General features: G+C 24.3%; 1 protein-coding gene and 1 long non-coding RNA gene across 3 annotated transcripts; one reads left to right on the top strand and one right to left on the bottom strand.

Annotated features, from left to right (window-relative positions):
• The first annotated feature begins 5,471 nt into the window (after nucleotides 1-5,471).
• LOC145838324 (ras-related protein Rab-27B-like) lies at nucleotides 5,472-15,292 on the top strand. 2 transcript variants are annotated; one of them, XM_082945893.1, is made up of 8 exons: nucleotides 5,472-5,583; nucleotides 6,085-6,178; nucleotides 6,900-6,969; nucleotides 9,225-9,298; nucleotides 11,595-11,698; nucleotides 13,516-13,636; nucleotides 14,051-14,168; nucleotides 14,684-15,292. In XM_082945893.1, exons 1-8 carry the CDS (start codon nucleotides 5,472-5,474, stop codon nucleotides 14,771-14,773), a joined length of 783 nt encoding a protein of 260 aa, XP_082802019.1. In that variant the 3' UTR covers nucleotides 14,774-15,292. The 2 variants fall into 2 exon arrangements, with proteins under 2 accessions (XP_082802019.1, XP_082802020.1); XM_082945894.1 differs by having other exon boundaries at nucleotides 5,480-5,636.
• Nucleotides 15,293-16,441: 1,149 nt separating this feature from the next.
• On the bottom strand, nucleotides 16,442-17,241 carry LOC145839444 (uncharacterized). The gene is made up of 3 exons (XR_014370064.1): nucleotides 17,158-17,241; nucleotides 16,790-16,964; nucleotides 16,442-16,663 (listed from the first exon to the last, which is right to left on the bottom strand). It is a non-coding gene; the product is annotated as an uncharacterized LOC145839444 (long non-coding RNA).
• Nucleotides 17,242-21,850: the final 4,609 nt, after the last annotated feature.

A 21,850-nucleotide genomic window follows, 5' to 3' on the forward strand; every position in this document is an offset into this window, starting at 1 on the left:
AGTCTAAAAAATATGCTTATTTAGTTTTAAGTGACATTTGAAAGTACTTTTTTAAATAAACCAAATTTAAAAATGCTTTAAAAAAGTTTATTTATGTTTTGTACTAAAATAATTTTAATTTATACTAAACATTGTTAACTATTTTATAAAATTTGATGTTAGAGAATTAAATTAAGAATAAGATTTTTTGGTTTTGAATTAAAATTATGATTATGGCTTGCTTACTTAAACAGTTACAAATATAGTTTGCGAAAATTCCGTTAGGAAAACATATTATCTTGGTAAACTATCGCAAAATTACCAAAGTTTGACTTTTTAATTATTTATATGTTTTTAAAACACACCAACTCACTGCTATCTATCAAAGTGAATAATATTTTTTGTCGGTTGTTTTATTTCTTAGTATCTGGAAACAAAGAAAAATAGTACGGTTAATTTATTTCATAGACATAAGTAAAAAATAATCACGAACGTACTTTAAATATTTAGTAAATATCTAAATTTATGTAGATATAAGATAAAGTACTAAAAGAAAACAAGTTATTTATAAATTTTAAAAAGTTTCTCAACTTTTCATCAGATGTTAAACTGTGTAATGTCTAACTTTATTTAAGTAATTAAAGCTTTCTATGCAATTAGTTTAAAAGTTTTCTTGTATATTTTATGTTTACAAATAGTATATCTAGCAATTTATAAGTAATTTTTCTTTGTAGAAGAGTTTAAATGTATGAACAAACACAAAATATAAACATACAACATACTAGCAGCTTAATCTAATTTTCAAGATTAAGGAAGTATTAGAATATTACAACCAGATAATAATTCGTGCGTTGACGTATCTTTCTGTTTCACTGTGTTTTGAATTTTGAAAATCAATAAATCATAGCGTTTGAATAGCAGACATAAGCAAACATAGTCTACTTTATTTAGCTTGCAATATTACTTTTTAAGTAAAAGCGATAATAGTTAAATAGTTTTCTTTAGATTTTGTTTTTTGATTACTCTAGAAAAATTTTTTGAACAAGTTATTTTTATTTAGCTTGTAATACTACTGTTTTTTTAAAAGCAATAATACTTAAATAATTCTCTTTCGTTTTTGTTTTTTGTTTACTTTCAGAAAAAAGTTTTGAAAAAATTATTTTTATGTAGGGAAAACTTTATTTGCAAAAATTATACAAAAAAAAAGTTAAACAATAAAGAATGATTTTTAACATCACTTATTTTAAATGTTAGCACGTTAACACAAAAGTTAAAAAGTTGAAAAAAGCAAAAGCTTTTAAAAGCTTCAATCAATAAATTTAAATTAACTTGCTCTTAGAAGCGATAAGCTTCTAGTTGTTTCTGATGCTTGATAGTTTCAGCAGTTTCTTGAATAATTTAAACTCCATCAAGTTTCTGCTTTTCCTGTGTCGTCATAATCAACTTTATACAACTGACGTGACGTAACAATCGACTTCGAATGATGCTTATGAGGGGCTCAAGTTTCGCTGATTATCTTCGATTGAGAGGTGAGTGTTTGTTTTATTGTGACGTCATAACTTAAGTAAAACGTTAAATGCGTGCGTAAATAAATCTTTTTCGCAAATTTGTCTACTTTGACGTAAATAATTATTTCAATGCTTAACTCTAAAAGCGCTAAAAATTAAGAGGGTACATTTTCAAACTAGGAACGTCATAAGTAAAATACAAAGTCATGACTATAATATGTCATAATGAACGTAAGTTGAAAGAGTAGCTTAACATGCTTTTTTTAAAACGCTCTCAATTTAAAGCCTATTTTAAAAAGTTATTTGTTTTGCTGTCACGTCATAACTAAAATTAGACGTCGTGTAAGTGCGTCAGAAAGTTTTCTCTAAACCAACGCTGAAAAGTTATTTGTTATCACCTTGAAGAGTGTTTGAATTAAAAGCCAGACTTTTTTTTCTATTTATTTTTATTGATCGCTAAAAAGGTTTGAAACGCGTCATAATCAACGTGAAATGCGTGATCAATAGAGTCTGCGCCACTTGATTAACATTAAAAGACTTATGACGCTTTAATTTGTTGATTTTTACCTTTCGGCAAAGCTCTCCTTTCAGCGCAAGAGCTCGCGTTGTTTGGAGAAGAAAAAAGAAGAAATTTCTTTGCAGATGAATTATTAATCTTTTTTCGAAGTCGTGGCTCCAACGAAAAACGACGGAGTTTTTTCAGAATTTGTTCCACACATGCATGCGTTCGTGTGCTCGATATAATTTTATGCGGGTGGAATGTACTTGCAGTCGATAGCACAGATATAGATTTTTTATATATTGATTCAAGCGTCTTGAGTTGCAAAGAAAAACGCTTTTTCATAAGCCTGCTGTTTTGAGTTTTTTATCTGTATTTTAAAGCAGGAAGTATTTAATTGATTTCACGCAAAATAAGCTTTTAATATTTTAGCGGACTTAATGCGAAGCATTTTGACTTTTTCTATCGATTTTGGTTTTTGCTGTTTATAGTGTTGAAGGAAAATAAAATTCAAGTTGACTTTTTTTTCTTTCATAGCTTGGCAGTGTTTTATATAAATTTATCGAACTTTATTTTATACAACTTTATTGATCAATTTTTCATAAGCTTCATAACGTTTTTAAGTACAGTTCATTAAAAAGTATAGATATCATTTTAATTTTTTTGTTAGGCTAGTTTTGCTTTGGTTGAAAATAAAATAATCGTTAATTATCTAAAGTACTCTACAAAAATCTCAAACATGAAAATAAATAACTTACATTTACCTTAATTTTATATGGTGTTTTTTTAGTTCAAGCTAAGTAAAAATTTCGAAGATTTAAATTTTCTTCACTCCACTTTTTTTTGTCTCTGCAGAGACAAAAGTAGATAAAAATCTTTACTAAATTAATTAACACACGTTTCCTTCTGTGACCAAATTCCTTACTGTGACGTCATAATCACCAGAATGCACACCGAGGAAATTGCGAAGGGAGAAATGAAATCGAGTTTATCGTGCGAGGGGGTTTTCGAAAGCAGTGACGTCATAGAGCGTCAACCGTCGTTCGTCAATGACGTCACAGAAAGTAATTTTTTGTAAAAAAGATAGTTTAAGATTTTTTCGTGAAAATAATAACTAGATAAAATAGTTTTTGTAAATAATAACTAAATTAAATATTTTATAATAACAGTTTGCTTAAATAACAATTAAAGGTATTAAATTTTGTAAAAAAGATAATCAAGAAAGTTATTTTTTGAAATAACACTAACCAACGCATCAAGTTGTATAAGGTTTGAATAAATTCTAAATTTTAGTTTAGTTTATTTGTTATAACTTAATAAACTTAGTCGTACTTTAATTTGCTAAAATACATGCAACCTTACAACAATTCATCAACCTTGAACTTAAGTCATTTTCTGACTTATAAAAAAATTAGACTTCTTAACACTACACACAAATATTTTTTTTTTAAATGTACTTAAAACATCATCTTAAAACAATTCTCAAAAGTTAAACTTAGCTTAAACAGTACTACAGGAAAACAAGTAAATTAAAGCTAAAGTTTTAAGTCGATTTACCAATGATTTCGACAAAATTGGTCGTGACTGTTTTATTGAAAAAAGTCTCTTTACTACAATTCTTCGAAACTTAAATAAAATTAAAAACCAAAACTATAAACTATAAAAATATTTATGTTTTATACGCAGTGATTATCTTTTTCTCTAGTATCTAAAAAATATTAAAATATATATAACTACAAACTATAATACGTTTCAATAACTTAATAAAACTGTTTTACTATTAATCTTTATGATAGTTTTTATCACTAACTAATTTATTTTTAGAACAGGTTATTTAAAAGACGTATAGCTCTTAAAACCTACTAATTTATAAATATTGCTTATGTAAACTTGTTTTTAACTTTTTTGCTATTAGTTTATACTATTCAACACTATATTAGTTACTGAAAACAGCTATTTAAAAATAAAGGAAATTTAAAACATCTATCTACAAACTCAAAAACTCCTATTATATAAACCTGCATTTATTTACAAAAATGCCAATCACAAATGCACACTTTGAACTTATTTAACATCTCGAAATACACACATGTTTTTTCGCTAGACTTCTCAACATGTTTTTGGCGTCAGACTTCTCAAATAACAACGTTTTTGGCGGTTTTCCAACATTAACAACACTCTGTTACCTCAGACGGAAAAGTTGCTTATATTTTTGGTGAAAATATGTTTACTTCACCTTATTTTGCTTATTTTCATTATTTTTGTTTGCATTTAAGCTTTTGAAAAATGGACATTTTCTGGTTTAGGTGTTCTTATTTTGCTAGCTTTAAACAAAATTAACAAAAACAGTGCTATCTCAGAGAAAAAAGTTGCTTATTTTTTTGATGTAAATGTGTTTATAATTTTGTATTCAATAGATTTTTTATTTTCGAATATGCCTAGGTCAGTTGAAATTTTTAGTTTTGTCAAAGTTTTCTTATTTTGTTAATGTTTGCTAATTTTTAGTTAACATATGCTGATTTCAATTAAAGTTTGTTATTTTATTATGCTAAATTAATAGGCAGATTTTTGCAATTTGATTTAAGTTTTTCAAAATACTTTAACTAAAATTATATTTCAAATATTTTAATTTCTTACTATCGCTGTTTTTTACTAATACTTTTTATTGTACTTATTGCTTATTGTTGTTGAAATTTTATTTTGTTTTACAAAGTTTTGTTTTCTTAAAATTAAAGATAGAAATTTATAAAATAGTGTATATGTAACTTCTTGATTGTTGTTTTACAAGGTTTTAGTTTTTAGTTTACTTACAAGCAAATTTGAATAGTGACTAAAATAATATTAAAATTTCATATAGATGCAATGTGGTATACTTAGGTATATAAAAAAATATGCTGGCATACAATTTATTGACTTTATAAGCGGTTAGACATACAACGGTTTAAAAATTTCGACATTAGACAATGAACTAGCTACTTTTACCTCAAAAAAAGTTATTTTGCTTAAACTAGACATATTGTAATTTTTTTGAACTTGGTTTGTTAATCTTGAAAAACATTTAAAATATTAAAACACTTGTTCAAGATAGAATTGTACAATTTATTCTCTGCTACTTAACTAATATTCAATTTTTTGGTATTTTTCAATTAGATTTTAATTTTTGAGTTAATGATATAGAGAATCGTTTGTACTTTAGTGCTGTTTATAAACTCTAAGTTCTTATAAAAATATAAAAACTAAGCAACTAAGCTACTGAAACGTTATAGAATAAAACAAAATTTAATTTTTGCTTCTAGCAAACAGTATATTCATTTCATATTAGCACTGGTTAAGTTAAAAATATTGCAAACAATGCATGGTGCGTTATTATAATAAGCGACATGAAAACTTAAAAAATAAATTGAAAACACCTGAAACTACCTCAGGGCATATAGAACAGAAGTAGAAAAACGCAGCATGTTCATATATTGAATGCGAAAGTTTCAATGAACTTTGTTTTTTATTTTTTGCAGTTTTGTTTTTCGATGGCTATTCGGCGTAAGTACAGGTCCAAGAGAATGTTCAACGGTCGTAAGATATTACCGGCACAAGCATTTGGTATTTAAAAATGGCATATAAAAGTTACTTAAAATCTACGGATTTGTTTAAAAGTAAAGTATTTTTTGTAGTACTCTACTAGTTTACAGAAAAATATTTCGTTTAGAAAATTTATCTGATAGATATTTTTTACAACCTTCTGCTGTATTTACGATAGAAACTCAAATAATTTCAATACTAGATGTTGTAGTAGAGTTTAAAATTTATTATAAACTATTAACTTAAAAAAGTATTTTTTTTCGTTTTTATTGTAGTTTACTATGAGTCAGATATCTATTGTTTGCTAATAAATAATAAACAAACTCAATTTATACATGTTTAATACAAGCCTATTGCTAACTTATTAAACTACATAAAAATTTCAAACTTAATTATTGTATAAATTTTGGATTTAAATGGCAATTAAAAGTGACTTGACACCTTCAGAATTGAACAAAAGAAAATTGTTTTGCATAGTTTTTTTAAACTGTAATTTTAGTATTTAAATATTTTTTTTTTTAGATCTTGAGAGTCAGCTAGAAACGTCTTACGATTACCTGATCAAACTTCTTCTATTGGGAGACTCATGCGTCGGAAAGACCTGTTTCTTGCACAGGTAGACATTTTATTAACAATAATGTGCTAAAAAATATCATAAACAAGAAACTATGTATTTGTGCTAAACAAATATACTACTATTTTTATTGTTTTTTTTAAGTCAAACTTAGGTGCATACAGTTATAACTTAACAATAAAAAAATTGCTTTTGTAGTTTGTTTTATATTACGACACGATTTATTTTAATAAGAGCATTGTAAAATCTAAAATAATTAAACGGAATACTATTAAATGACTTTACATCTTTAAACTGACGCTTCCATACGGTTTCTTAATAAATTATTATATGAAACTTTAAGTAAGTTAAAGCAAATTTGTTTTTGAGATTCTTGCTTTTTAATTTTTGAAAGAAAATAATTACAACAATAACAATAATTGAAAAAGCTTTAATTTAATATGCTGTAAAATAAATTTATAAACATTTACAAAAATTGATTTATACACTTGAGCACTGTTTTTGTTTAACTAGTGTACTTTTTTTTTGATTTTATCTATGCTTCTAATCTTACTCAAATCTAGCGTCTAAAGAAAGAAGCCTTTACGTTTTAAAATACAATAAAAAATTATTTTAAAACTTACTGTTAGAAATCAATTATTAGTTACACAAATGGACAATTTTGAGAAAAAAATTCAGTTAACATTTATCATTAAACTTTTAAGAAACATTTTATGTAATAATTTATTTGATTGTTTTTTAATAATTTTATTTTCGATTACAGATACACTGAGGGACAATTCAGAGAAAAATTCATTGCAACAGTCGGGGTTGATTTCAGGTTGAAAAAGTTGGTTAGTGTTTTTTTGTATATTTGTAAAAATTAATTTTTAATTAAATAAAAACTTAACTTCAAAGTTTGGTCACTATTTTAAAATGTTCGTACAGTCTTTAAGACAACTTTGACTTATTTATTTAAAACTGTAAAACAAATGCATGAAAAACTTAAAATTTTTTTATGAGTTGCTAAAAAACTATTTTACGCCTATATTTTTGTAGTAATTAATAACTTAGTATTTAACAAAAATAACAAGTTTAAAGTTTCCTAAATAATTTTTCATTTGCAATACCATATTTAACAAGATTTTATTTTAATAATTGAATTTAATACTATACATGTATAGAAATTAAAAGTTTCAATGAAATGATATATAATAATGACTTTAAGGTATATAAAGATGACTAGTAATCAAAAAATGTCATAAATACAAAAAAAAAAGTGACGTATTTCAATTTAAATTTAGTATAGATATGTGTAACCTAGTATGGAATGGACTTAAACTTTGCTAATATAATGTTACAATGTTTTTAGAAACAAACCGGACAAAATTACTTTCAAAAATGATTGATAAGATTGTATTAAAATATTCTCAACTCTTTTAGGACTAGAAAATAAGTAACCTATATCTTAAACAAAAGAAAAATTGACTTTCAAAACAAAATATTTTACTGAAAGTTCTAAAACAGAATTTTTTATACAAAGCATTTCATTGTTTTTTCAAGCAACTTATTTATCAAAAAAAATTACCTACGCACATTTAAATAGATAAACAAATGTCATTATTGATTTTATTGCAATGATATATTAATGCATTTTACATGCTCTTAATAGACTATTAAATAATTAATTTCAATTGAATAAAAATTGTTTCAGTCGATGAATTGCACCTTCAACAATTTTATGTTTTGTTTTTTAGATTATTGATAGAGAAAGTGTAGAAAGATGACAAACCGTGTAAAAATGATTTAAAATTTAGTTTAAAAGACATTAACATACAATTGAAAAAATTTTGTTTTTCTCAGAGTAAAATTACCTAAGTTGTTTTTAGATTATTAAGCGTTTATCAGTATAGATGACTTTGCCCTAGTTAATTATAAAAACAACAGTTTTAAATGTAAGAGTTTTAAAAGTTTATAAGCCACACGACCAATGATTGTTTCGTAAGTAAGCATTAAAAAATTATAGAAAATTAATTTTTTTTTAATCTTAAAATACTAAATTTAAACTTATAAGTTACATAGTTGGTGTATACCTTGAAAAGTTGTTAAAATATATGTATAAAGCTTAGTTAATTGTAATTTTTGTTTGTTTAGTTTGTTAAATTTTGTTATAATATAATACATACTATAATATTAATCTATAATATATATCATAAATATATTATATACTTATAATATACGAATAAAATTATGAAACAACTCTTAAATCAACTTCTCATGTAAATTTAAATTACCTCCCCACTAATACTTAAAATTTAACTTGGTCAAAACTTTTAAAAAATTTAAATAAGTGAGATATTAAAACCTGATGAAAAGTAATTTTCGATAGAAAACTAAAAAAAAACTATATCAATTATGGTTAAATAAAACTTTTTAACTTTTATTAAAATTGTTAACACGCGATATAAAGAACATGCTATAAACATTCAAGTATAATTTTGGATTCAGAGCTATGTTTTATGAATTTACCATCATTTTCAATTCATACGTAAACCTTCACAATTTTATATTTATCAAAACAAAAATTATTTAAACATCTTGCTGTGGCTTGGTATTGGTTTTTTTGTTGAAACAAAAAATTTGAAGCTTATTTTATCTCCTAAGCAAAAGCAGCTATATTTTAACAAAAACATGTTCTCATACATAGTTTTTTCTAAATAGTCTTAAACTTTGCTTTTTACTTGTATAGTATATTTTAGTTTAGTTTGCTTATAGTATAAAATAAAATAAATATTTCATGACTGAATTTTATTGAATTCTTTGGACAATATTTAGTCATGTTAAAAAAAGCAACTGTAATATTTTTATATAAGAATAGCTAAATTTATTTTATTTCACAAAATTATTGCTTCAGATATAAATTTAATTATATGAATTACTTTTTGTTAAAAATATACTTTTTTTTAGCTTGTATTTAGTAACGACAACATAAGTATTTTAAAACTAAACATTAATAAAATTTTTTTTTTAGTTTTATTGATATAGATATGATTATAGATATTGCATTTTAAAAATGTTAAAAAGACCATTTATTATATTTTTTTATTAGATTCACGAAATTCCGGATGAAAAAAGAAAGTTAAAAGTTCACGTACAACTTTGGGATACCGCAGGTCAAGAGAGGTGTGTGACGTAATAATTAGTTTGTTTGTGACGTAATAATTAGTTAGCTTGTGACTAGATAATTAGTTTGCTTGTGACTTGATAATCGGTTTTAGTGGTTTTACTTTACTTTTTTAAATATCTTAATTTTTTTGTAGTGTAAAAGCTTACAAGTTTAGTGTTAAAGGTTATTTTAAGGTCTGTGACGTAACAATTGAGCTTTTAGTGACATAATTATTGATTTTCGTAGTTTTGCAGTTTATTTATTGTACTGCCGAATTTATTTGTCTGTAAGTCTTATTAATTTTTCATATAAACATTTTTTTGTACTACATATATGAAACACAAATTTTAGACATGATTTGTTAAAAAACATCAACCAAGACTAAACTGATATATTTGTTGTTTGTTATTAAATTTATACGTTTGCTTATCTTAGTTAATCCACTAATTAATTAATCGGCAATACGGGTTATAAACTGTTTATCTACCTCTAATTAACTTTGCTTAACTATGCTAATTGGTGTTAATTGAACTTTTTTCTGATGAAATTTCTAGCTGTTTATTTACTCAAAATTTAATTTTAAAATTAGTTGCTAACAAAAATAGTTGATAAGTTTTAGCTGAAATCAATTTTACTTATTTGTTGAAAAAAAAATGTTTTTGAAGAAATCAAGACTTAAATTTCTAAATAACAATTACTATTAGCTTGGAAAATTAGAATAAACATAAAACTTTTATACTAAAAAAGCAATGCATTTATTAATTAGCTTCAACATTTTTACTAAAAATTGCAGTAAAGCGTTTTAAAGACTAATTTTGAAGAATAAGCTGTATATAATATATATAAACATAGCTATTATAAATTATAAATGTAATATGATAATATTGTTTTTGGCTTATAGTAAGAATTCGATAAACTGTCATTTTTTAAAGTACATCTAATAAACTTAGACAAACAAACTTTATATACAAACAATACTTAATTAGTATAAGACCATATAAGTTTTCCTATTTTAAAAAGTACTTTGAGCATTTAAATTTTTCCTTATCACTATTAAATAAACTAACACTTGGTATAGCTAAAAATGTGTTTAAACTTAGAAAACATTTATTATATTATTTTTTTAACTATCATTCTAACTTTTAAACAAACTCTGACTACATTACTTTTTATTTAAGTATTTCAAAAGTAACGTAAATAGCTTATTTTTAAATAACATTGCAGTTGTAAGTTTATGACAAAATTATTGAATTTTCTTTGAAATATTCGATTAAGAAATATCTTATGCAACATGTTTTATTATTTTTTTGTTTGTTTATTGCGTACATTGTCTAAAGAAAAAGTTTTAAAAGTTATGTAAGACTTTGAAATTTCCCAACCAACGAAAAGCAATAAAATAAATTAACAAAACTTTTATTTTATTTTACTGAAGGTAATAAACTAGTAAAAAGATGAACGTGGAAAGTTAATTGCAGTCTGTGAATAATTGATGCAATAAATTGAAATGAACTTAAAAGGAGAACTTTTCACTCAGTTGCTTTTATTACATTGACAAATTTGCTTGTGAACTCTTGTTACTTTTAAAGTTTCCCGTTTTTCAAAGCTTAACTTTTTTTAACGCTTTTACCATTGACTTTAACTAAAAGCTGTTTTTTTTTTTTTGGAAAGCCGACAACGATTCATTTTAGTTCTTGTGAATTAGTTTGCAAAATGTTTTTAAAAAATTTAAAGAAGATATTTTTATTTTCATTAGAGTACATTGTTAGTTATACTTTATGTCTAAAGTATCAAAAGTTTTATAGTTTTAATTTTTCATCAGTAAAAAATGTTTGATTTAGTAATTGCTGTATATATAATCTTTAGGATAAAAGGATTTACAGATTTTATTATTCGTAAAACAGTTTGTGTACGATAAGCTACGTATAGTTTTAATACACGTTAGTATTACGTAGTATACTAAATAACATTATTAAAATTATAATGTTTTAATTTAGCACCTTTTCTAACCAAATGTTTTATTATAATTTGTGAAAAATCAATCATTTAATTTTTATACACTTTGTTTTTACAAAACCTAAAAATAAATACTACCTATAAGTTTTACAGGGTACTAAAGACAGTCAAAAAAATTAATATCTATCATGTAGATAAAATGTAAAACTATTGTTTAACATACTGATGTTTTTTTAAGTAGTCACTGATAGTAAAGGCTGACAAAGAAAAATGTTAACCAAAAACATAAGTTATATAGTTAACAAACAAATAAAAGTTACTCAGTAATTTATAAGAATTTTTATATTTTTATATTTTCAGGTATCGGAGTCTGACGAAAGCGTTTTTCAGGGACGGGATGGGTTTCCTGTTGTTTTTTGATCTGGCAAATGAAAACAGTTTCAGGTCAATCCATGGCTGGATAAGTTAGTTATTTTTTTAAATTATTCATACTAAAATAAAAATAATAATTTAAATTAATTTTTTGATCTTGCAAACGAAAACAGTTTCAGATTAATCCACGGCTGGTTAAGTCAGTTTTTTAAATACTATATATATTAAAATAGAAATAAACATTTAAAGTTAAATTTTTGATCTGGCAAACGAAAACAGTTTCAGGTCAATCAATGGCTGGATAAGTCAATTTTTTTTAAGTAGTATTTGTATTAAATCAGAAATAAAAATTTTTAGTTTTTTTTTTGATCTGGAAAACGAAAACAGTTTCAGGTTAATCCATAGCTGGATAAGTCAGTATTTTTTTAATACTATTTGTATTAAAAAAGAAATAAAATTTCAAAACTATTTTTTGGTCTTGAAAATGAAAACAGTTTCAGATCAATTTAAGACAATTAATTTTTTTATATTTTTTTTATTTTTTTGAATATTTTTAATCTTTTAAATAACAATTTTTTTTTATCCGTAAAAAATTAAAGCACAGTTTTCTAAACTCATTTTCATAATTGCTTACTTAGCATAAGCTTGAAAAGCAATCACCCTTTTGTTAGATATTGCACCTTTAAAAGTTAAAAATTTAATTGCTTTTCGCCGCCTTGCTTATTAATGCCCCTAAAAGCTCGAAGTTACCCAGTTTTGAAAACCGTGATCTAAAGTTTAAACGTATAGTTGTATTCTAATAACAAACATGCTTAAAGATTAACAATTCTTTGGCGATAAAGTGCACTCAATGCACAGAAATGTAAATTGTGTCAAATACATTGTAAGAAATGAGCTATACTATGTTTTAAACGTTTGTTTTGTTTTTGTATATGTAGCTTACAATGAAATTTTATACCAATAAAATTGTGTTTTTTTAAGTAGTTTATTTCAGTCGTTGGATTGAAATATTGTACTAGCTTACTTGAATTTTATGTAATCTGAAATTTGTTTAGGAAAATTTATAAGTCTCTTATTAAAAAAAAGATTAAACCACTTTTATTCACAATACGCATTAGCACTAAAAAAAAATGTTTTCAAAATTAACACATAAAAGCAACTTTTGATTAATAAGACTTATAACACTTCTAGGTTTTCCGTAGTAATAAAAATCAATACAAACCAAGCTTTTATGAAAATGACTAACTATACTGAAACTTAAGTTCAAATTTGGCAATATGCTAAAAGCTTTGATTTATGTAAATTAGTACATGCTTGTATGACTACATAACTATTGTAAAACATAACTTTTAAAATAAAGTCTAAAACTGTTTTATTCAATTATTTTTTAAGCCACAATAGTAACTAAAGTATTTTTCAACCTTGCTTCAACCATTTTCTTTTATTAATGCTGAGTTCTAAAGTTTTTGTGTTTAAAAAAAATTTTGTAAAATCACTCAAAACTTAAGCCGTATTTTCAATTATATTTCTAAAGCTGTTTTTTGGGTTATTATTAAAAAAATATTCAAAATACATATAATAAGTAATAATATAAGCTAACATAAATTGATAATTCTAAATCCTTTTCCTAGCTATGAACAAATAAAAAGCAATAAGTTATAAAATCTTTTCAAACCTTTCATTTCTATATGTTGCTTCAATTTATTTAATCTGTTTCAATACTAGCACACTGAACAATAAATTTTAAATAAAATAATAGAAAAAAATGATTTAATTATTAATATATGTAAATATTTACAGACGACATTCATAACAACGCTTATTTTACATCTCAAGACATCTTACCTATTATATTAAAATATCAATGCTAATTATTTGCAAACAAATAGTTTATTTTTGTTATTAACAGACGAAATTCGCAACAACGCATACTCTACATCTCCGGACATTCTGCTGATCGGAAACAAAAGCGATCTCGAGGAAAGACAGATCACTTCAGCACAAGCCAGAGCACAAGCAGAACATTTAGGGTAAGAAAAAAAAAATATTTTGTCTAACTTTTTCATTCAATATAGTAAGTAATAGTTATAGTAGGTTAAACTGCATTCTGTTTAATAAAACAAAACTAAAAAAAACTGTTAAATATATTCAGCTCGGCACAAGCAAGAGTTCAAGATGAGTATTAATATGATAATATAATACAGTAAACTTTTTATATTATAAGTTAATTTAAAGCTACATTTACAAACCAGCTCAGGATGGAAATCTAGAGTTAAAAGTTAAAACAACACTTCGAAGTGAAAAAATCTTCGACAATAGCGTTATAACAGTAAAATATTTGTTTAACTAAATTTTAAGCATAGTTTAGCTAGAACTCGTATTTATAAATAAACTACATAATATTGTTACATTAAAACATTAAATATTAACGTTTTTTATCACAGAATCCCCTATTTTGAAACTTCAGCAGCAACAGGCCACAACGTCGACGAGGCTGTCAGCTCCATCTTGGAAAAAGTCCTGAAAAGACTCCTCAAGGAAGAAGAGGAGTACAGCAACCAGGTAGGATTTTTATATACAGTTTGTAAGAAAATTTACCTTTATTTTAGTTCATTTCATTGACTTTTTTTTTATTAATTTACTGCAATCAATTAAAGCAAGTGAGTAAGAAGCTCTTACGTTCGTTTTAATTTATTGCATCAATTATTCACAGACTGCGATTGACTTAGTGCGTTCATCTTTTACTTGTTTATTGCCTTCAATAAAATTAAATTTGAAATAAACACACTTTTTAAAAGGTTTAATGATGAAAGTGTTGATAATTTTTGATACCTTTAAAAACTTTATATATTTTGTTTGGAATAAGTTGTTTCGTTCGCAATAAACAAATAATAAAATAATAAATTAATAAAATTAAGCAGGAAATTTTTTTAACATATTTTTCAAACCAGTAATAATTTTATTACTACTATTAAAAACATAAAGATTGTTTTATAAGCTGAAAATCTTTAAATATTGACAAACATTTGCACACATTTAACAAATAACAAAATTTTTAAACTAATCTTTTTAATCAGACATCAAGCCATCCTTCAACCTCCAAAAGCCTCAACCTGAGTGAGTATCAGGAGGAGAAAGGCGAGAAGACGAAAAAGTGTCCCTGCTGATGAAAATATGGTGGAGAAAATGGGCGAAAGTGTTTTTTGAGGTTTAAAAGTTGGTAGGATGGGTTTTTAGTCAAGTTGCTCTCAAACAATGCTTATCTAGATGTTCTCAAAGTTATATGAACAAGTTAGTTAAGTTATAGAACAGCAAAGAGTTTAGGATTCCTTAAGCCATTTCAAACTTAATTAGTAAACTTTTTTTTTTATCAAAGCTCTGTATTATGTTATATGCTTGGAAGTCATAAACATGTTTTACTTTATTTAAAGCGCTCTATTTATGAAAAAAAAGTTGCTTTTAGACATTTTATATTAATTTATAATCGTACTTAGCACATATAACAAATTTAAAAACAAGATTAATAAACCTCTTTGAGCATCCGTATTGTTATTTACTTATTTATAAGTTTTATCTTTTAGTTTTTAAAGTGATGTGTTTTAAAGGAATTGCTTTTATTTTTTAAGTGACCACATTTGCACTTAGCCGTCGTTTATAATGTTTCTTTTATACTAATTTATTTTCTCAAAACTATTTATATAACAATTCCTCAACAAAACTATATCTGTTTTTGAACAACTAAAAACGAGTTGCGATTGTTTTAATTATTTTGTGTTTGATAAAGTACTTACTCAGACATTTTTTTATGTAGTAATAAATTGTTTTTACTTAAGAGAAAAAGTTTTCTTATACATAAGTTACTCTTCATTAGTTGCTCTTGACTTAAATTAATTGCTCTCTATCAAAACTATGTTATCGCTGTAAAAAGTTAAAAGATATATATTCTTTTAATTTACACTGAGTTAAAGTACAATTAAGTCATAATAGACTTGAAACTATTTTGTTATTGTATTAAATATTTTTCGAGCAAATACAAAAATTTGAATTTAGTCAATGTTTTTGTTATTAATTTTTTCATATGTTTTTTAATAAAACTATCATTCACAACCTTTGTGTTGTATCAAATACTGTTAGTGTTAATCTTTACTTATTTTATTTTTTTACTTTTGGTTTTATTTGTTAATAATATTCTACATAGACTAGTAATACAATATGACTGTTTAGTTTTGTTTACAAATAACTATTTATATATAAAAAAAAACTAGTTATAAAAACTATTAAGTTACTTTAAACATCTTTCAAAAGGCATAATACGATTGTTAAACTAGTTAATTTTTTTTATAAAACAAAACTTAAATGTTGATTTTTTTTCAACGAAAATAAAGGTAGAGTAAAACATCCATAAACTAGAATAAAGAAATATAATATATCAGTATATTACAAGCGAAATAGAGAAATTAAAAATACTTATGAAAAAACTAACACTAACCAACTTCTGAATTTAAAAATACACAAAAAAAAATAATTGTTAAACTTTTCATAGCTTAACGAAAAACAAGATAAAAAGCTGATAAACATAGCTATAAATTAAATAAAAAATTGCTGTTTTTAATTGCTGTTTCGAAAACTTTAGGCCTTAACATAATGATAAATATAAAAACAAAAAATAAATAGATAAACATTTTAAAAGATTTGTTCAAAAAGTTGCATAGTAAATTTTTAAAATAAAAATAGCTTTAAGTAAATGTATTGCTTAAAACTTAAATTATAAAGTTTTTTGTAGTTAATTTTGCTACACTCAATTTATTTTGTTAATAAAGTATTCAAAGGTTCAGTTACATTTTGTAAAATTTTAGCTTTTCAAAGCGGTAAATATGTAAATTAAAAAATATCAAAATTAGTGTTGAGTTATGTGTAAGCCAGTTGTAAACAGTTGTAAAAAATTTCAAACTGATTACATATTCATAACAATCAATTTGACCACTCACTTTTTATTTCTTTTAAATAAAAGTTAGATGGTTTTTTTTATTGAACTTTCAGTTAAACGCTTTGTTGTTCTGAAAATTTTAGAGTTTGTTTAGTGATCTACCTTTTAGAAACTAAATACTATAAAAATATAAAATAAACATAAGTAAAGTTTTAAACTATATGATTTAAGTGCATAAAATTTCTTTATAACTAACTTTTTGAGTCTATAACTTTTCACAAAACGCATAATACTGAATTTGACTATACAAACAAACAATGTAAATCCAAATGTTATGAATACAATGGTTCGAATTTCTAATATATTTTGAATGCATTGTTCTTCAATGAGATCAAAGTCTGATCCAAAAAGAGTTCCATTGTTAAACTTGCCTAAAAAAATATATATTTAAAACTTTATATTTAAATTAAAAAAAAAAAAAAACGTACTTTAACACTTTACAAGGACCATCAAAACAAATTAAAAAAAAAACTTAAGTAGTCTAATACATTAGTTGTTATTTAAACAAAATTAAAATTCATACATTGTTTTAAACATTTTAGAAAAGTATATAAAAAGACAAACCTAAAGAACTGCTGCTGCATTTCCTAACCTCAATAAAAGAAAACATTTATTATTTACATCAAATTTTTATCAAGTAAAAGCTATTACTACACTTTGTGTTAGTTTTTACACATTGCAAATTTACAAACTTAAAATGTTTGTTTAGTATTTCAAGTACCACTTACGTAACAAGGTCACACTCAAAGCATTATAAAAACAAAACGGTTTAACTACTAAAATTTACCATCATTTTTTTATTCTCGATACAGTGCTTATTCACTTATACGGACATGTTAGGCAAGAATTTTCTGTAAACATGTCCGGATAACCAAATTTCCGGATAAGCACAAAAAATCAGTTTTTTCATATAATAATATAACTGCTGCATTTAATGCAATGCATAATAAAAGTGTTATGGTTAAAGCAAATACAAAATAATACGAGTAATATTTAATAAAATTATAAATATTAGAAGCTTAATTTTAGGTTATTTAGTTTATTTTTTTAACGTAGAAAAACATCACATTTACTAACCCTCTGCAACGATATAAGTTTTTTGAGGGTCAAGCACGTAAAACTCATCATTTGTAATTTCACCTGCTCTAACTATTAGTTTTAAAAAAAGATTTATTTTTGTTTAAGAGAAAATAAAAATCAAATTTATCATGAAAAACAAAAAATTATGTAAATCTATTTCTCTAAATGAAAAAAAAACCTTTTAAACAAAAAAAAAAAACAAAAAAACAGACATAAAGAAAAACGAAAAACTTAGATTAAGTTTAAAGTCACTTTAATGGAAACATATCACTCCTAAGAAGCTAGTTTTTATTGGAAGTTTTACTGAAATAAAAAATAATTGACGTTTCTTTATATTGTTTTTCAGCAGAAAAATCACGGAATTTAATAAGTTGTGAACCTTTTTATGGCGTGGCTTCTGGCTGACACAAATAATAGTTTAAACATTTGTATCATACAAAAATGTTAGTGTTTAATATTGTACATTTTTGAATTTTCTTCTGACCAAAACTGTCCGGATAAGTGAGCGTCCAGATAAGTGAAGTCCGAATAAATGAATAAGCACTGTAGTTACTACTTTTTTGTTTTGTAATACTTGTTACGAAACTAATTGTTATAGGGTGTACGTGTTTAATACTACATCAAACACAGTCAAATATGAAATTAAATACGTTTTACCTTTGTCATCTTTAAACGATTAAACATTTTTTTAAGAAATGTTTTAGTTAGCAAACCTTTTTTTCTATCTAATATTTTCGATAAAATTAATAAAAGTTAAAATTAATATAAAGGTATTGATTTAGTAAATCTGTTATATTATTATTCTTGTGTTTGTTTTTAGGACAATAACAGATAAAGTTTGAGATTTACTAAGCATTAATTCTAAAATGTTTTTAAAACAAATATTAGTTTACTATAGCAGTAAGCTAAGTTAAAAACAAATCTTTTTAGTACGTTGAAAAAAATTTAAGTTTATAAAGAACTTTGTAGTTTTTGACGGATTTAGATCTACTCGTATAATAATAAAATCGTTTTTTAAACCGGTATGTAGCACTAGTTTGTCACTAAGTAATTTTTAAATACCCTAATAGTAGAAATACGTATAAATGTAATCTTGTTTAAAGATATTTTTAGACAAAAACCTTAGAATGAAGTGCATTAACGAATTATTCTTCTCATTACACATTTCGAGAAATAATAACTTTTAAATAAATGTATTTTTGTTTATGACTTGATAGGTTAAAAACTTAAACTTTTGTCCTTATTTTATATACTTGACCAATGCAAAATAATTGAATTATTTATAAACACATTTTGAAAAAAGTTAGTCAGTAATTTTTTAAAAGGCTTGTTTACTTTACATCGACCTACAATAAGATAAAAGCAATCCAAATATCATTTATGATAGTTGGTCATTATATTACTTATTATCAATCTAAACTCAAACATTATAAGTTTTGTATTAATTATTTCAGAAGTTATTACTCTAAAACGTTATTTTAAAAACCAGTAATTGTATAGTTCAGGGGTCGGCAGCCGTATGTAACTCGCGGCCAATTTTCCTAGAAAAAATTGCTCCTTGGCCACACTATATAGAAAAAATCCTTTGAAGGCTGCATTTATCTAAAAAAAGCTCTAGTAATCAGTAGAAAAATATTATTTAAGTTCAAAAGTATGATAAAATAAGCAATATTAGAGCACTAATATATTGTATTTATTGAATTTAGAGCCTAACTGTAAGTTTTTATTACATAATCTTTAGTTTTTGTGGTTTTTAAAACGTTAATTTTTAGCTGAAAAGGAGCTCGCAGGCAGCAGATTTTGACTTAAAGGGCCGCATTTGGCCCGCGGGCCGCAGTTTGCCGACCCCTTGTATACTTATTTAGACTATAATGCACAGTTTTTGAAACAAAACTCGCAAAAACTTTATCTGACAAAAACTGTTGCTTTTGTTGATAATGCGGTAAGACTTTTTATGGGCACTATTTTATGTGTAGGATTGCTGCAATCAATTCTGCCCATAATTTGATGTGATTTCTTTAACATTATTGGTAGTATTTAGATGTTGCTGCAATTAAGTTGCTGCAATTAAATGAAAAATTAAATACTGTCCAAGCCTTATATAAATATTATGTATAGTTTTTGTAATTTTAAATTTATAAACAAACAAATAAAAAACAACTTGAATACACATACACCAATAGTTTGATTTAATTGTGAATTTATTTAAATTGTATTTTGTAAACTAACAGAAGTAGTGGCTAGACTTATTAAAAGATTATGGATAGTATTTTTATGAAATATTTAATGAAGAAAAAAAAGCTTGAATACACTTAAACCAATTGTTAGATTTAAAAAAAAGATAGTATTTTATTTTACTTAATTGAAGCAACTTAATTGTAGTAACATCTAAATACTACCCTTAATTTAAATAGAATCACATCAAATTATGGGCATAATTGACTGAAGCAATTCTACACATAAAATAGTGCTCATAAAATAGCACACATATAACCAAACCACTACTTTTATAAGTTTACTAAGTATAAATTACATATATACAACTATAAATCAATCAGTTGGTTTATGAATGTTCAATTTTAATTTTGTTAATAAAATCTTAAATAAAAAAAATATTCAAAATGTTTATAATATGCCAAGCCATTACTTCTGTTAGTATAAAAAATATAAATTACATAAATATACTTTTAAATCAAACAATTGGTTTAAGTGTATTCAAGTGTTTTTTATCTTTATTAAATCTTAAATAAAAACGTTATCCATAATCTTTTAATAAGTCTAGCCACTACTTCTTTTAGTTTACAAAATACAATTTAAATCATTGTACAAATAAATCAAACTAATGGTGTATGTGTATTCAAGTTGTTTTTTATTTGTTTGTTTATAAATTTAAAAGTACAAAAACTATCCATAATATTTATAGAAGGCCTGGACAGTATTTCATTTTTCATTTAGTTGCAGCAACATCTAAATACTACCCATAATGTTAATGACATCACATCAAGTTATGGGCAGAATTGATTTCAGCAATTCTACACATAAAATACTACCCATAAAAAGACCTACCCTTAATAATGTAAAGCTTTTAATGACGTCATTCCGCTGAAATTTGCATGAAAATTTGAACAATTATGAATTCATATTACTGTATGCTCATGTTAGCCAGTTCAAGTGAAATTTAAATTCACTTTTAGCGACTGTTATAATAGTATAAATATGAATGAAGCATACCATACGTTTTCCATGATAATTTTTAATCATGTTAAGTAAAAAATATCTTAACCTTTATAAATGCTCTTTAGGTAAACCTCTTCTATAATTGAAACAACACTTCATTTAAATGGTACAAATAGAAACATACATAAGAAAAAATAAAAATGAAATTCAACAACTTTTTAAAACAGACAAAGTAGTAGTAAATTATTCTTATTATATAATTCAATTATGTTTTCTAAAAAATTTTATTACTATTTTGTTACTTATTTATTATTCGAAGTTTTGCGTTATAACACAACAACAAAGAAATGTTATCTTATGTTTTTCTCATGCAACAAACTAAAAACACTTTTAAACGACTTAACTCCTAATTGAAGATTGTAACATAAGCTAGAGCACGTACTTAACAATTTAAGTTGGTTATTACGTAACAATTGCGGCATCTTGAGACAATTTTTACGTCACACAGTAAGTTGAAAAAAAATCTTCAACCTTAAAGAGTTGAATAATTTAGGAAGCTGCTTAGACTAAAAATGTAAAAATAAATTTAAAAAAAATAGATAAAAATTTCGACAATTTAACTTTAACTCTTAAGAAGCATCAAAATATTGTTAAGCAATTTGATATAGTTAAGAATCAAAAAAATTAAAGATTATCACTGTTATAAATAAAAAATCTAAGTTTTATTATTTACGCTGATAATTTTGAAGACTTTAGGTAGTTAAGTTTCCTTCTAATAATAATGTTTGTATAAAATTATTATATGAACAATCCAGAGTTACAAAAGTTCTACTGAATGTAAAAAAATATTGTGTAATTTAACCTCAATGACTTGTGACACATTTAAAATAATACAATTATAATTTTTCTACTTATTAAATTAAAGCAAACTATAGTTAATTATAAAAATAAATATATTCAACATTAAAAAAATGTTGTTAAACAACAGTACTCCTTATTA

The sequence above is a fragment of the Thalia democratica genome, chromosome 6, assembly GCF_965202585.1.
Source record: "Thalia democratica chromosome 6, ktThaDemo2.hap1.1, whole genome shotgun sequence".
Lineage (NCBI taxonomy): Eukaryota > Metazoa > Chordata > Thaliacea > Salpida > Salpidae > Thalia > Thalia democratica.

Coding starts and splice junctions, on each gene's coding strand:
- LOC145838324 (XM_082945893.1), top strand. CDS start 5,472: ATGAACTTTGTTTTTTATTTTTTGCAGTTTTGTTTTTCGATGGCTATT. Junction 11,699..13,515: donor GTCAATCCATGGCTGGATAA/GTTAGTTATTTT, acceptor TGTTATTAACAG/ACGAAATTCGCAACAACGCA. Junction 14,169..14,683: donor AAGAGGAGTACAGCAACCAG/GTAGGATTTTTA, acceptor CTTTTTAATCAG/ACATCAAGCCATCCTTCAAC.